We start from the raw sequence: 16,550 nt of genomic DNA, 5'->3' as shown, positions 1-16,550 counted from the left end.
ATCCAACGAGCGGGTGAGGCCCGAGCTCACTAGATCCGATAAGCGGGGTGAGGCCCGAGCTCGCCAGAGGTTCGTCGGATTTAGCGGCAAAGCTCGGGCTCCCGATCATTCGGCGAGCTTGCGGCTCACCTGGATTGGCCAAACCTCGAGCTCGCCAAAGGTTTGTCAAGCTCTAGCAATCACGTCTTGGTCGACCGTCGAGGAGCCGACCATTGTTAGGCATGTGGAGGCGAAGGAAGGAGGAAGGAAAAGAAAAAGAAAATAAAGAAAATAAAAAAATAATAAAATTTTCGATTTTTTAAAATACAAATAATTAAAATTTCATTTTTTAAAAATATAAAAAAAAATAAAACTAATTTTTTGGTCAATTAAAAATATTAAAATTCAATTTTTTGATAGTTTTTCCAAATCATTAAATTAGCTAACGAACGATGTAAAATATTTTCCACTCAAAGTTCGATTTGAGCTGAACATCGAAAATATAATAATTTTCTAAAAAAATAATTTCCTAGAATGTATTTTCCAAAAACATGATATTTTTGCAAAACAAATGAACCCTTTAACCTAAACGTGGGATTAAGAGTTGATGGGCATTATTCTTTTCGACGCCGGAATGTAACGTACAATTCGACCAACGCTTTGACCCATCTACATGCTCTAGGACTCCATTGAGCTCAATTTCCAACACTGTTTTGTAAGATATATCAAAAAAAGAAGCACTATATTCTCAGGGGGGGAAAAAGTCGTCCACAAATTTTGTGCTTTGGACATAAAGAAACTAAGAAACGAACTAAGTAACGTTTCAAATGCAGGGTAGGAATTCTAGACAGAAAATGTACCACGAAAGCTTTCTACATAAATTACATAAAATTAGCGTCGTGTGCTCTCCGAACTGTTGGTTAGTGGGTAATGCTATAAATAAAATTCTAGGCACAGGGGAGAAATACAAAGAAAAATAAACCAATGAATAGCAAACGCGTATAACAGTAGTGCTAGAAAAAAATTTCTAGCCATAGGCGAGAAAATGCAAAGAAAAATAGACCAATGACAGCAAACGCGTGTAAAAATCACTACGCTGGTGAAAGAGAGGAAGCCAGGGTTTAGACACCGGGGAACTCCTTATGGTAGGTGCAGTTCCCTGGTAGAGATTGTGATTCGGTTCTACGGGGAACAGCTGCTGGTTAAGCACTGGAATGAAGCAAGGCTTGCATTTCCGGGAGCATCCTCCTCACGTTAGGGAATCTAGTGTTCGCAGGATTGGCGGGGTTCATCTTCAAGATTCGCCACGGCCAACAAAAATGTCTAACCCTTCGCCGGTTCTTATTTTCCTTGCCATCCGCTCCTTCTAGCTGTCTTGTTAGCTCTTCTATCCGCTCCCGGAGCCCTGCCGCCCTCCTATCAGCCAGCTGAAGCGACCTTTCTGCCGCCTCCTGTGCAGCCATTGCAGCAGCCGCAAGGTCTTCTTTTAGTTTTAGCTTGCCATTTGATATGTCCAGAGCTGCCTTGGTCTTCTCCAGTTCTTGCTTCAGAATGATGACCTAACCAGTGTTATTTTGACCAACATGGACTGGTGAATACTATGACCGATTACCAACATCGACTCCATATGAAAAACCAAAGTTGACCACTGTGGATCTAAATTTCTTTACAATTGAAAGATAATGGAAGACAATTCTTGAACAAAACCACTGAAACTGTGAAAGAATATGACTTTGCATGAGGGAGGCTGGAAGTCTAGAATGCAATGGGGTTATGATGCTCTATGAGTTGGCATACTGCAAAAATTATGCTAATACATAACAATTTACAACTGAAAAAACAGTAAACAAGAAAGATGCATGACAGTACTGATCACAATTCGCAATCACTTAAAGTACGTTTTCTTGTTTACAAGTTACCAAGCCATTGTTTTTTTCTATCGTGGACAAACTAGATACCTTTTTCTAATCTGAATAAACAGACGTAATGCATAATTGATCAGCCACTGCTTTTATTTTATTAAAGCTCAGTGCATTTTGAGATCACTTCAAACAAAATCCGGCATATATAATATTCCAATATTAAGTTAATTTCTTCCACGGGTGGATGAATAAGAAGACAGCAATATTCTTCCTAGTGGCACTGTGCAAATTATCTTGATGAATGCAAAAGTTTCGAACAGAAAATAAAAGGAAAGAAGACAATTAGAACGGCTTAAGAGGAATTTAAGCAGAAACTACCTTTAATCAAGAAAAAGAATTCACTCAAGAGAGGGAGCTATTACCACTTTATCACGTTCTTCAATTTCATGCTTCCCTGCTACCACTTCCAACTCACAAGCTTCTCTCCACCTGGCAACCTCTACTTCAGTTTCTTTAATTTCGTTCAATAACTCCTCAACCTTTCATGATGAAGAAGCAAATTGAGTCAGCAAAAAATTATCATTTTGCAGATGCTCACAGAGCACCTGTATAATTACTTGAATGAGCCACATCATTACACTTTGAGCTAACAGCCTCTCTCGTTCTTCCAATTCTTTTATGTACAGTGTGTTTTCGGCGATTTGCTGAGCTTGTTTGTTTGTAAGGCTCTGCAGACGCTCAGTATCTGACCTGACAGTGGAACAACAGTAATCACTCAAAAGTCACACATTCAATCATAGGAAAGGGCTATTTAAACATAGGGGCTAGCTGTTCTGAGCAACATAGCAATTTAGCACTTCCTTTCAAAAGCTGGTCTCCGTGCAATGCTGTGTAAAAACATCTATGAAACCAGATGAAAAAGGGAATGGGAACTCAATACATAAAATTGATCAACAACCATTCACAGGATAAGCCACTTGCATGAGAGCACTTTTGCATGCAAGAGGGCAGAAGGTTTGCAAAAGATCACTTATCCAAGCTATTATTACAAGTAAAGCCTAGGTACTCACTTGTTACAAATTTCAAATGTGCCATAAAGCTTGGAGACACCTTATAGTTCTCAAAAGGATGAATGGATACGTGAAGCCCAGAAAAAGGTTAGAGATAAGAAAACGGTTTGTGAATTTTTACCTTTCTTATACAACGATCACATTGATTTTTTGTGTTACATCTTTCCTATATTTTAAAATTTGACTTCACTTGACAAAGGCAAACACACTTAGCATGGCTGGAATCTTTTGACAAGTCAACAAATCAAGAATAGTCCTCGAGAGTTCCTATTCCACCTGGAAGAAAGAGCCTACAACGAGGACAGGAATGAAGAAAGAAAATATGGAATGTGCCATCCATCCTGTTGTACCTTGATTCCTCTAAAGATTTCCTCAACTGAGTGATTTCTTGCCTCAAGTTCTTCATTATTGTCTCTACAGTTGAAGCCTGGTCAAAAGAAACAAATCAGATAAGGGTATCCCATAAAGACTCTCTACCGGTATCCTTTACAGACCAACCATTCACAATGTTCTCTCGTCAGTCTAGTTTTTCTTAAATGTCAAAACAGATGCCAGTAATTCACCAAATTGAAATAAGTGAAGTAATAATTGACCAAAAAAAAACATATGAAAGGACAAAAATGAATAATGACATTATACACCAATTTTTAGAAGGACCATCCTGTCGACCAAAAGCAGCCACACATGTAAAAAACACGGATGAATAGGCAGAGAGAGACACATATAAGTGCACCTTGCACACACAAAGCAATGCCTCTACCGTGTGAAACTTAAACGGAGATCATTCTTTTCTACCTTTCTAGCTTATAAATTTGTTATGGCAAATGTTTGCAGTATGTCAGCACTTGTGACAACAGAAAAGATTGCTGCCACCTCCTACAAGAATGTTACTCAAGTTTCTCTTCAGCAAAGCATTTCATCATTTATGTGTTTCTGGGGACAGGTCCTTATATGCACTATCAAAATGGATTTTCCCTATAAACAATCACATTACAGATCAGGAAGTTTCGAAGGAGGTATTGTGTATTATCATCTGCGCTGACCTCGTGCTTGCCCTCTCAAATAACAGAATTTGTTGTATTTAAAGCAATACTAGATGATATATAATGTGAACCACAGGATTTGGATTGACAAAAATTTACCTAAAAATTGACCATACGGTTGACAATAGTGTAGCATTAGTTGCCACAACAAAGAATGGGACTTTAAATGCTGTCCAAATAACATCGAACTAGAACATGTTCCAAATGGATGAACAAGACAAGAACAAGACAAGAACTAAGCATACCAGACTAACGACTTCCTCCTCACAGTCACTACCATCTGACTTACTCCCAGTACTAGATGCACCCGAACTCTCCATCAGTTGTTCGGGATTCCCACTTCCCATCATAAACCCGAACCCGACTCTGTGTAACCCTCGTTCAGCAAATTGCAACAGTGCCACCCTCTTCTGCTCATTACCCCCTCTCAACTTGTTCAAACTCTTCTCCACAGCCTCCTTCTCGACGAGAGCAATCCTCAACAGGCTACTGATGTCGCGGTTTTCCTCCGTCAAACTCACCACGCTGTTCTCCAATTGCTTCCTCTCCTTCTTCTTAGTTTCCTTGTAATCATTGACTTTTGATTCCACCACCTCAACGAGCCTTGTGACCTCCGATATTTCTTCCCGCGCCAATCTCGATTCTCGGTCTAGTTCTTCTCCCGTATCTAGGCTTTCGTCTTCTTCTCTCTCGACGGCCTTCCCATCATCCAAACTCTCTATTATCTTCGCCAAGCTCTCCTTCACCGCCTTTACCGAATCCGCGATTCTCAGCAGGAACTCCTTCTGCTTCTCCCTCTCCGCCTCCAAACCGCGAAACTTCTCTCTGTACACTTCAATCTCGATCCTAAGCCCTTCCCTCTCCCTCAACTCCTCTTCAAACTTCGCCACGGACTCCTCTTCTCTCCCCGCGGCCAAATCCTCCAGCTCCTTAATCCTGCCGCGGAGCGAGTCCCTCTCGCTGGACAAGCCATCCACGGTTTCGCTCAAGCTCGCGGCTCGGCCGATCGCCTCGTCTCGCTGCCGCTGGGCGAGAGCCAAGTCCTCCTCCATGGCCGCCGACTTCGATCGGAGGTCCCGGAGCGAGTCGCGGGCGGACTCGAGCTCGGAGAGCAGGTCATCATGATCGTCGGCGGCGGCGGCAGCGGCGGCGGGAGCGGCGGTCTGGGGATCAGGGCCGCCGTCGGCTGGGAGATCGGATGATGGTTCCGTGGCGGTTTCCATGGCCCATAGAGCGTTGAGTGGTGACGAAGGAGTTGCATGAACAAGGGGGAAAAGCAACGGGGGCAAACTTTCGAGAAAGGGAGCCAGAAAATATGCGATCAGATTCCGCGAAAGCTAACAGTCAAAGCGATGGAGGGAAGAGGGAGTCGGGTAGGTCGGGATTTGGCGGGATCTGCGATTTCGGCCTGTTTGGTTGCAGAGAAAGTGGAAGAAGATGTTCGGATCGGGGACAAGGTGAGAATGGATAGGGGTCGGGCCTTTGGGCCGGATAATGTGATTCATTCAAACAAGTCAAAGTTGGAGAAATAACGTGATCTCGAATTATTGAAATTTATCTCAAAGTGCGAAGTGATTTCTAAATTTTTAATTTATTTAATATAATTCATAAAATTTTAATATATAATCAATTTAGTCATTAGATTACGTGAAAATACTCAATATCGTCCCTAAGCTTGAATTAATAGAATAATAATTTTGAATATTTTCATATAATTTATTAATTAATTTAAACATTTACCAAAATTTTAGGATTTATGGAATAAATTAAAAATTCAAGGACCATGCTGCACATTGTGATAAAATTTAGGAATGCATTGAATAAATTAAAAATTCAGATGATCGTATTGCACATTTATTCAAAATTCAAGGTTTATCTATGTAATTAAAAAAAAAATAGAGGGGATGTCAAATAAAATAGAACTTATACACTTATCCAATGGGGTAAATATCACAATAGAAATCATAAATTATGCATATTGCGACACAAATACTCTAAATATTTTTTCGCATCACAAAAAGCCCTAAATTTGCTTTTGTAACACAAATACCCAACACTTTTTCTTTTTCTTTTTTGTGTATACAACATAGCACCAATCAATGCATAGGAAACAGTAAAGGTTTTTTTTAACCGATTGCTTGATAAGAGCCCTAATAGCACCCGTAATGACAATGCTAATAAATAAATAAATAAATAAAAATGCTTTTGCGGCACTTTAAATAGCTGTGAGTTCTGACCCCCAAGAAAGAAGGCTGTAAATTAGGTGTTAAGCGCTTCAACTCAAAGTTGAGAGTACACTCGCTACCCTATTGTTAGAATTGTATCCAATATACATGAACGGGACCATTCCCAAGCACTTATCAAGGGAAAAATAATTTGAATAGTCTTAGATCTATTACACAATGGCCAATTCAATTTTAAACATTTTAATTGTACTAATTTAATTCCAAACCTTTTAATTGCATCAATATAGTCTTAAACTTCTTAACGATTTATCAATTTAATCATAAACATTTTGATGATTTATCAATTTAGATTAGCAAGTTGTCAAAAGGTTTAGAATTAAATTTGTATTGTTAAGAGATTTAAGATTAAATTGGCTACCATATAATAGGTTTAATATTAAATTGGCACAATTGAAAAATTTGAGACCAAATTGGCCACTATATAAAAAGTTTAGGATTTTTTTGACAATTATCCTCACTTACTAAATTTAATTAGACTCGACAAATTCCAGATGCCCATCAATGAGAACGGGGAAAAATAAAGCAATAAGCAATCTGAAAACAACAATGATGCCTCTCCACAAACACGCCGTGCCATACGAATTCCCATCCATATATAAACACACCTTCCAAGCTGTGCTCATTCTCACAGATCATCCTAAAACACAGACAGCTCTCGCATCATTTTTGTACACATTCAGCTCAGCAAAATCTGAAAAAAGTCCTATACAAAGCAAACCCCATTTCGTCAGCCAGTCATTCTCACTGATCTTTTGCAGCTGCAAGCCTTTCTCAAAGCAAACACTACTCAGCTAGAGAGCGAGGAAAGACACCGAAGAAGACATCCAGCATTTCTTGCAGTGCGTGGAACCTCCTGCACCTGGTGCTGCTCTGGGCGAGGAAAGGCGGGGCTTTCAAGTTGCAGCTCCGCCTCATGCCCAAGTTCCTCAAGACCATCAGCCAGGCGACACCGCGCAGCCCGATCTGGTATGGGGAATGTGAGCTCTCCTTCGAGAAGACCCAGGTCGTCCATGTGAAGATGCACCACCCAGGGTCGATGCAGTTTCACTTGCCACACATACCGTGCATAAACCCCCACGTCGATTTTGACAGAGTTTGAAAACGATGACCAACTGTGCTACAGGTATGACGCTGTGAGGCAGAGCTTCCTTGAAAACGGAGGTGAAGAGGGACCTCATTTTGATGAGGAGGAGGAGGAGGAGGAGGAGAATCGAAGAATGGAAATTGAAGAAGAGCAACGCATTGACACGAGCAGAGGAGTCCATAGCTAAATTCTATGAACAAATAAAGCTGCCGAGGCAAATTTCATACCTACAGTACAATGAGATGCTAAACCGAAGCACAAGCTAATCCTCATTCAGCATTTCTGATTTTCACACCACATTCCATTTTTGCCAATATTTTTGCAAACGAGTTGCAGCACTTTGTACATAGTGCAAAGTTCTTGAGAGTTTCATTATTCTTTTCCACAGCTTTTTTTCCACAAAATTGCAGAGTCCCATGTGATTTAGTTGCCTGATTGGTATGTGACTGATTTCTTTGGTAAGAGAACCAGAACATCTCAAATGTCATAGCATATGATGCAAACAGAGATGAGAAGAACTTCAGAACAAAAATCATTCTGCATCAGCTAAGTAACTGTTCTCCAGGTTTTGTACATGCGCTATGGGTTCAAGCCCCAAGGCTGCAAATTTACTGCTAGCACACGAGAAGGGTCACGAAAAGCAGATTAAGTTTAGAATGGATTCAAACGACTTACTGCATCATGCAAAGGATCAAAATTCAGCTCAAGAATTAAAATTGCTTTGAAAAGATTTAGCACAACTAGAATTCCCCCAACCCAAAAAGATTAGCATTTTCTTAATCTTTTCACAAGTCAATCATGCACATCTAGTAGGGGGAAAAGGGCCTTACATCATTGTATAACTCATTCCTTATAGTACAATGATGAAAACATACAACATATCTTAGAAGGGTACAGAATTGTTCTTAGCAGTACCTCACCCCTTCACCATTAACCACATCACCAATGCGATATGCCGTTATCTCATTATCACCCAGTATCCGAAGGGCAGCTTCAGGGCTAACCACCAAAACCATCCCAATGCCCATATTGAAGGTCCGCCTCATCTCAGAATCTTCTATGTTTCCCACCTAATAGAGGAGAAGAAATCACATGTATTCAAGCTTCTAAGTTACTAAGAAGAGCTAGCAAAGGCTTGACTACATTCTACCATATCATATACAATGCTTGAGGAAGATCTTTACCATTTGGCTATTTAAAGTTCTTCTCTAGAACAAAACAGAAAACCAACCTTTTGAATCCACTTAAATAGTGGAGGAACCACCCAGGAGTCGCCATAGATGGTGGCACCAAGGCCTTTGGGGAATACTCGTGGTATGTTATCGGTAAACCCACCACCAGTAATGTGGGCTATTCCTTTGATACCTCCCTTGTTGATAAGGTTAAGAACCTGTATGTCAACAACAGCAATGCTATTATCAGGGTGGTGCTTGGCTCATATATTTTGCATCAGTCTTAATACTCCAGTTATATTTTTTGAGGAAATATATCAGTGAGTGAAAGAAAGAGAAAGAGATACCTGATTGACATAAATAACAGTAGGAGCCATCAAAGCTTCACCCACCGTCACAGCCTCACCAGGAAGCTGGTCTGTCAAGGAAAGATCACTTCGGGCCAAAACTCTGTAAAATAAATTAGTAAATTAAGATCATAGAATAAGAGGCATGCGTGAGCACTTGGGTCAAGATAAAACTAACCTTCTGACAAGAGAGAAACCATTCGAATGCACCCCACTTGACGGCAAGCCAATGAGCACATCACCAGCAACAATGTCTTTTCCATCTATAACAGAATCCTTCTTCACTATGCCAACAGCAAAGCCACTGATATCGTATTCGCCTTCTGCATAGAAATCAGGCATTTCTGCAGTCTGGAAGGCACATTGACTATGTTAGTTTCATACAGCATCAAAAATCAAGTAATCATGCAAATGCACCTAGACTATGTAAGTCGAGAAATCATGTAGAAAATCAAGTGATCATGCAGTTTCAAACACCATTTCCATTAGTCAACAATTTTTTCTTTATTTTTGTTTGGTAGACATTGAAGAAAAAATACAACAGACCCTTCCAGGGAGAGATAGAATGCTAAATTACATAGAAACAAAAGCCAATGGGAACAACAGCTCTCTTTTCACCGAAACAAGAACAACAGCTCAATAGTGAAATCTATTGGACAACTTAATTGCTTTAAGTCCCACAATCTCCCACTTCACCCTTGAAATTGCTTAGCTACTGAAAAGAAGTGACCTCCAAATTCCAATCGAAGGTATCTAGGATTACAACTGGTAGCATAAAATGTAATATAAAGCATGTAAGATACCTCTCCTCCCAAAAGAGTACAGTCAGCTTGCTGACAGCCATCCACAATGCCCTTTACAACCTGCATAAACTCTGTATTAACTCAAGTAGACTTTAACAGCTCTAGGATTCAGCTATGATATACAAGATCAGCCACTACCTTTTCAGCAAGGTCAACATCAAGATGGCTTGTTGCAAAGTAATCGAGGAAAAACAATGGTTTCGCTCCAGAAGTAACAATGTCGTTCACACTCATCGCAACCTAAAATAAGAGTGTTAGATGCACAAAAATAGATTGTAAGAGATTATCGTCTTTTCTGGTCAATACCAAGTCGATTCCAATCGTTTCATGGATCCCAGTTTCAAATGCAAGTTTCAATTTAGTCCCAACACCATCTGTACCAGCTACAAGGTACGAATCCCCTGCTCATAAAAAACTAATTATTAACTAGTAAAAAACCGAAACACAAATACACACTATACTGAAACAATCGCCATCCAAGTTTAACCACAACAAACACAACTTGCAACAAGAATATGTAATTGAGAGTCCAAGTAAAATCTATGCCTCAGAACAAATTAAGTACAGTGAGAAGCATAAACATGTTCATGAACCGGCTCATGACTACTATAAAAAATTTTGTGAAAGTTCTTGCTCTCCTTCCCAATTAAAATGAAGTCTGTTCTAAGACTGGTTTATTCAGAAACAAAGAACTAAGTACAAATTACTAAACGGTTGGGACATTCAATCATTGAACTAGATATTTTAGAACTATCTTATGTGCTCAGAAGACTCAGTGAACAGAAGTATAAATGGGGATAACCACTCCAGTTTGTAGAAACTAGGGACTTCCTCTACCACACTGATGTACTATCTAGCTATCATATAAAGGTCAAGTTTTCTTTATGATCTTCTTTATTTCCTAATGGGGGGAGAGCCCAAGATAACTTTCTGTTCGGCTTAACCAGCCAATCACGATAAAGGAATTCCTCAAAACCAGTAATCTTATTGCTTATGGAAGACAATATATAACCATTTGACACGTTCTCAACTTTGTGCCCCTACATTCCGTAATTAATATAACTAGAGCCAAAATGCTCTACTTACAATCACAAATGGCACCATTAGTCTGCACAAGCCTTGGATGAACTTTATATAACTAACATCCAGCCAAATTTTTCCTGACATGATCTAGCACATAGCATTCTTTCAAAGGAGTTCGACTCTGTAATAAGACTCTCCTCGAGCTGGAACATCAATTGGAGTTTACCGAAGTACATAACAGATTGCCTTGTTCTGTCAATTTAGAGCCTAACTAAGCTTCTCAGCAAAAAAGAAGAAGAAAGAAACTGACTACACTAGCATTAAAAGTATAACGGTCTAGGATATCATACCAAGAGGGAAAAGACCTCCAAAGCCTCCAATTCCAGGGGCCATTTTCGCAATTCTCCTAACAAGCTCTGATCCAGCATCTATATCCACACCAGCATCCTTGTATGTAAGACTTTCAGCCATTTTTGCACTTGTGCTATACTTCCTAAAAACATTCTTTGCACGCGCTCTAGCTTGTGTTCCTCCATAATTCATTGGTAGAAGCAGAAATTTCCTAGAGGTTAAGTCTAAGGGCATCTTGCATTGATAAGAACCAGACTTATGCGGATTCCGACTACAAGGTCCAGTTGAGACCACAAGAGATTTCAACAGCTCGGTTTTGGTTCCAATACTTGGATTCATGCTGGAAACACGAAAGAGGCAAATCATTACTTTTGAAATATGGGGAAAAAAGAATGATGGATCAATATTATGCACCCAATAAGATCAGTCCACAATCAGAGAACTCATGTACCACAATTTACAGCAAGAATGAAAGAATGCACTTTCTCAAATCTAAAAAAAAAGGAAGAAGAAGAATGAACAAATAAACATAATAAAATAAAATCTCACGATATCTGTAATTGCACCCACAAAGGCCAAAAGAAAAACTGTTGATTCGTGTGCACATGTGACAACATTCAGTTTCATTATGATAAAAAAATTGATGATGTCACTAACGGACGATATATATTTCCAATTGCAGTAACCGCACAAGGTTGAAAATGAAAAAGCTATTACTGAGTTTTCTCTCTGTTTCTCCATCCTCTCAGACAAACAAATAGAAGAACCAAATCAGTTCCAAGTAAACTAATCAACCAGAGATGATTATCCTTTTATGTCCCCCAAGTACTTGTCCTATATACCATTCCAATGGTTCCATGCTTTCTTATTACCCTTGGGGATCTTCTGATCAGTTCTCTTTAAAGCCAATGCACATCTACACGGAAATCATTTTCTTCTGAAATAACTTCATTCCAAGTCTTTCTTTTCCTTCTATCATTTGGGGTCAAGAACTAAATGCAGACGTAGATTGTGGACACCAAATGCAACACTCTTCTGTGCAAACTAATTTGTCTCAGAAGGCTAACTGCAGCTGCTAATTACAATCAAGGATAGACATATAGCTATGATTAACCATGGAATATACCGATACCATGTTGAAGATGTTAGCTATATCTCCCAACAATTAAGTATAAAAATAGAGAAGCATTGGATACTGGTTATATCAACTCTGCTTAAGCCGACCAAAATAACGGGTCAATCAAGTTCGTGTTTTTAGGTGAAGCTTACATGCGGGGACATTTTCCAGGTTATTGGTTAAAGCCGTTTGGGAACTTCTTCAGGTTAATTCTCCGCCAGTCCCAATATTTTAACATCAAACTAGAGGCCAACAGAGATTTTTATTGTTTTCTTTCCTTTATCCTTGGGGAACGACACCAACAGACTTAATTCGGTTCAAAACCTTTGCTCTAGCACGTAAACACCATTCACTGCTGACATGAACAAGAGCATCAAAATTTACAGAAAGGTTCAACGTAACCCATCAGAACGCACACTCCACGCTATCCCTTCCCATCAAATTCTCTGCGTTCAATCCACGAGAATTCAATCAAATTTTTTTCCTAGGCGCCTCTCTGCCGACATGCCCGAAGCTACTATACTAGGAAGCGCGCAAAGCAGCAATGAATATACCAGCGGAGGGATCATCAAGCATAGCAAAAAGCAATTCGATCGAATTACCTTTCCCTAAGCGAGGGCGAGACCGCCGACGAACCGAGCTGTCCGAGTCGAGATTGAGAACCTGCGATGGAGAGATTCCTCGTCACGCCAAGCCGACAGAATTCTGCGAGTTTGCTACTCGCGAGAGCTACAGAGAGAGAGAGAGAAGAGAGAGTGAGTGAGTGTTGAACTCTGCTTTTTTTTCCTCGTAGGGTTTAAGCGGGGTGGCCAAAAAATGGGAACAGAAAGAGAGGAAACCTTAGCCCGACCCGGACATTTCGGGCTTGGGACTTCTGGCCCGGCCCGAAAAAGGTTCTGCCGCGGAGCGAGTCCCTCTCGCTCGACAAGCCATCGACGGTTTCGCTCAATCTCGCGGCTCGGCCGATCGTTCGACTCGCTGCCGCTGGGCGAGAACCAAGTCCTCCTCCATGGCCGCCGACTCCAATCGGAGGTCCCGGAGCGAGTCGCGGCCGGACTCGAGCCCGGAGAGGAGGTCATTATCGGCGGCGGCGGCGGCGGCGGCGGCGGCGGCGGCGGCGGCGGCGGCGGCGGCGGCGAGACTGGGGGTCAGGGGATCAGGGCCGCCGTCGGTTGGGAGATCGGATGGCGGTTCCGTGGCGGTTTCCATGGCCCGTAGAGCGTTGAGTGGTGACGAGGGAGTTGCATGAACGAGGGGGGAAAGCGACGGGGGAAAACTTATCGAGAAAGGGAGCGAGAAAACGTGCGAACGGATTCCGCGAAAGCTAACGGTCAAAGCAATGGAGGCTTGGCGGGGGCCTGCGAATTTCGGTCTGTTTGGCTGCAGAGGAAGTGGAAGAAGATGTTCCGATCGGGGACGTGGTGAGAATGGATAAGGGGGTGGGTCGGGTGGGGTCGGTCTTTGGGCCGGATAACATGGTCCATTAAAACAAGTCAAAGTTGGGAAAATGATGGAATCTCTAAACTTCAAATTTGTTTAATGCAATTCTTGAATTTTATTTAAATATGTAATGTGATCTCTGAAATTTTGGTACATATTCAATTTGAGCCTTGGACTATGTGTAAAAATACTCAATATTATCCATGAACTTAAATTAATGAAATGATAATTTTGGATATTTTCATATAGTCTATGGACTAATTTGAACATTTACTTGAAATTTATGATCATATTGAACATATTCAAAGTTCAAGGATCACGCTGCATATTGTAATAAAGTTTAAGGACCACGTTGAATAAATTAAAAGTTCAGAAACCACATTGCACATTCATAAATAATTTAGATACTATTTGTGTACATAAAATAGTACTTATACACTTATTCAAAACCCTCTAAACTATACATATTGTGACACAAATACTCCAAATGTTTTTTTTCATGTAACAAAAAACCCTAAACTTGCTTATACAAATACCCAAAACTTTTTTTTTGGTGTTGCAAAAAACCCAAATTTATATTTGCGTGACATACATATATCCTCCATTATAGTTCCTTTCATGATTTTTCCCGAGACTTTGGGCATTTATATCACAATGAGTAAGTTTAGGATCTTTAGTGACATAAAAAGTTTAAGGTATTTGTGTCAGAATGTGTGTAGTTTTAAGGTTTTTGTGGTATTAACCCCATTCAATGTCAAAATTTGGTATTTATTTGTGATGTTTTTAAAAACTTTATGGCAAAAAATTACTAAAAATGTCATGATATCACTAATTACAGATTGAAACAAAAATTAATTTTCTAATTAAGAAATTATACATTTGATAAGTATATTTTTCACGATGGTAAGAAAAGTAGGTACGTAATTTAGCAATTGCACAGCTTTTTAAGCAAGGAAAACGTAATATAATTAGCTATTTCCCCTTAGCGCGCGGCCTTAAATTCAACGCACGTTGCCTCCAAATTTGAGGTTCTGTGGAGTTTGGTGCGTGATTGTGATCGGTGGTCGTCCTAGTGGAGTCTAATTGTGGTCGTTTGGTCGTCAGCGCCGGTGATGTGGTGGCAGCCAACGTTGGTGCTACTCCTCAGGCCGTGGCAGTGATTGGTAGATTGTAGTAGATAGTGGTGACAACAGAGTGATGATGAAGCGGAAGATTCCTGTCAATTATCATAATAAGCGTATATTTAACGATACCAAAGTGTCACGTCAAAAGTTAGATGACGATTTCAGAAAAATGCGATATGAGAGGTGGATGACGATTGCATAATGTCTAAAAAAAGTAATCACGTCAAATTAAGAGTAGAAATGATTCATGAAAAATTCAGTTCGAGTAAAAAAGGACATATAACATGCTTGATAGGAGCAAAACAAATTTACATATAAAAGAAATGAAATAAATCATTCAATCATCGAATAAGCAATTCATAATATTTCTCCATGGCATTTGCTTTGAATATTTAAATTTCATGATAATTATCATTGCCATAACTTATGAAGCACAACACTTTTCGAGAGCTTTTGCATTGTGTCTAACATTTGGTCCATACGTGTCAGAAAATTCAATATCAGATCAACTTTTCCAACACTCAAGTCGGAATTCTAACGTGTGAATTTACAACATATGATTACGACACACAATGTCAATTTTAAAAAAAAATTAATACATAATGGGTCAAAATGTATATATGTGAAAAAAATAACAAAAATAATAAAAATAATAAATGAGGAAAGAAGAAAAATATAGTATTTTATTCTCTTTTGATTCTCACTTTTGTGATATTTAATTCACCCCAAAGTTTTTTTTCCTCTTCTCTTCCAATACATCTAACACGTGAGTCCAGAACATGAGTTATTTGTTTGGATTATTCAAATGGAGTTAAATTTATCAAATTAAAGCAATGAATGATATTAATAAACTGCGGATTAATATTTTCAATGTAAATTTATTTTAGGCTTTTTATTTATTTAATTATCTTTAAATTTGAATCAAATTAATTTGATTGAAATAATCATAAAAATGATAATTTATTGTGTATATAAAAATATACATTTAATATATAATGTATTCCAACATATCGGAATTCTCTGTTTTTTTATAAACGACGTGTTGACGTATCGTGTCTGCTCGTGTCCTCTGTCGTTTGTCAGAGTCGGTGTTACTTAGGCCATAACTCCAACAATAACTCAACATGGAAAAAACAAAGGAGCTAATAAACATATATATTTTCAATTGTAATTAAATCTTCACTTTCAAATCCTAAAATTTAAAGGGCTTAAAATTCCTAAAAATAAAAAATTTATGTCTAATCTCAATTCTACCTTGATTTTTAGTTTTAACAAAATCTATACTTTAGATGTAGTCCAAAATTTGTCCTAGATCTTTTTGTCTAAAAAAAAATCACTAAATTTTACTCTTTATCATGATTAAATATTAAATTACACATTTATCTAACAGTTTAAGTTTTTAAAATGGTGGGTTATGATCTCACAAAATGTTACACGACATTAGAGTTATAGGTTTTGAGTTCAAATCTTTCAAAATCCTATCTACCTCTCTAATTAAAAATGTTCACTCATACTACTAGACAAAAAGACCAGATTAGTTGTTCGACAGTGGCATTTTCATGTCGATAACAAATTTACACCAACAATGTGAAGCGAACAATAATCTAGACTATGCATTATTTGATGTGGCATTTTTATGTTAATAATGCATTTACATCAGCAACGCGAAGTGGACAATCATCTAGACTATGAGTTGTTTGATGTGACATTTTCATGTCGATGTCGCATTTACATCAGCAAGGTGAAGTAGACAATCATCTCCAACACGAGATTATTCTTTCATATGAATGTTAGGGACAACTAACAACGATATTTAGATAGTGGGCTACCGAGGCAGATTGGAGACTTGGGTAGTTAGTGATTTTTTTAAACAATAAAAAAGTCAAGAC

At 39.0% G+C, this 16,550-nt stretch overlaps 2 protein-coding genes across 5 annotated transcripts; both read right to left on the bottom strand.

Moving 5' to 3' along the window:
- Window positions 1–834: 834 nt before the first annotated feature.
- Window positions 835–5,286, bottom strand: LOC104448603 (uncharacterized protein At3g49055). Of its 2 annotated transcripts, none has more exons than XM_010062463.3 (5): window positions 4,200–5,286; window positions 3,262–3,338; window positions 2,480–2,591; window positions 2,264–2,380; window positions 835–1,523 (listed from the first exon to the last, which is right to left on the bottom strand). In XM_010062463.3, the coding sequence occupies exons 1-5, from the start codon at window positions 5,175–5,177 to the stop codon at window positions 1,182–1,184; spliced, it is 1,626 nt and encodes a 541-aa protein (XP_010060765.2). In that variant the 5' UTR covers window positions 5,178–5,286; the 3' UTR covers window positions 835–1,181. The 2 variants fall into 2 exon arrangements, with proteins under 2 accessions (XP_010060765.2, XP_010060758.2); XM_010062456.3 differs by having other exon boundaries at window positions 835–1,538; window positions 4,200–5,284.
- Window positions 5,287–7,973: 2,687 nt separating this feature from the next.
- Window positions 7,974–13,429, bottom strand: LOC104448582 (phosphoribosylformylglycinamidine cyclo-ligase, chloroplastic). 3 transcript variants are annotated; one of them, XM_039300770.1, is made up of 10 exons: window positions 12,937–13,429; window positions 12,700–12,826; window positions 10,980–11,320; window positions 9,913–10,007; window positions 9,745–9,846; window positions 9,607–9,666; window positions 8,982–9,154; window positions 8,804–8,906; window positions 8,516–8,674; window positions 7,974–8,354 (listed from the first exon to the last, which is right to left on the bottom strand). In XM_039300770.1, the coding sequence occupies exons 3-10, from the start codon at window positions 11,317–11,319 to the stop codon at window positions 8,190–8,192; spliced, it is 1,197 nt and encodes a 398-aa protein (XP_039156704.1). In that variant the 5' UTR covers window position 11,320; window positions 12,700–12,826; window positions 12,937–13,429; the 3' UTR covers window positions 7,974–8,189. The 3 variants fall into 3 exon arrangements, with proteins under 3 accessions (XP_039156704.1, XP_010060740.2, XP_039156708.1); XM_010062438.3 differs by lacking the exon at window positions 12,937–13,429 and having other exon boundaries at window positions 12,700–12,896; XM_039300774.1 differs by lacking the exons at window positions 9,913–10,007; window positions 12,700–12,826; window positions 12,937–13,429 and having other exon boundaries at window positions 10,980–11,196.
- Between the last annotated feature and the right edge of the window lie 3,121 nt (window positions 13,430–16,550).

The sequence above is a fragment of the Eucalyptus grandis genome, chromosome 1 (assembly GCF_016545825.1).
Source record: "Eucalyptus grandis isolate ANBG69807.140 chromosome 1, ASM1654582v1, whole genome shotgun sequence".
In the NCBI taxonomy this organism is placed as follows: Eukaryota; Viridiplantae; Streptophyta; class Magnoliopsida; order Myrtales; family Myrtaceae; genus Eucalyptus; species Eucalyptus grandis.
Note: the sequence above shows the minus strand (reverse complement) of the source record. Positions and strands in the feature narration are given on the sequence as shown.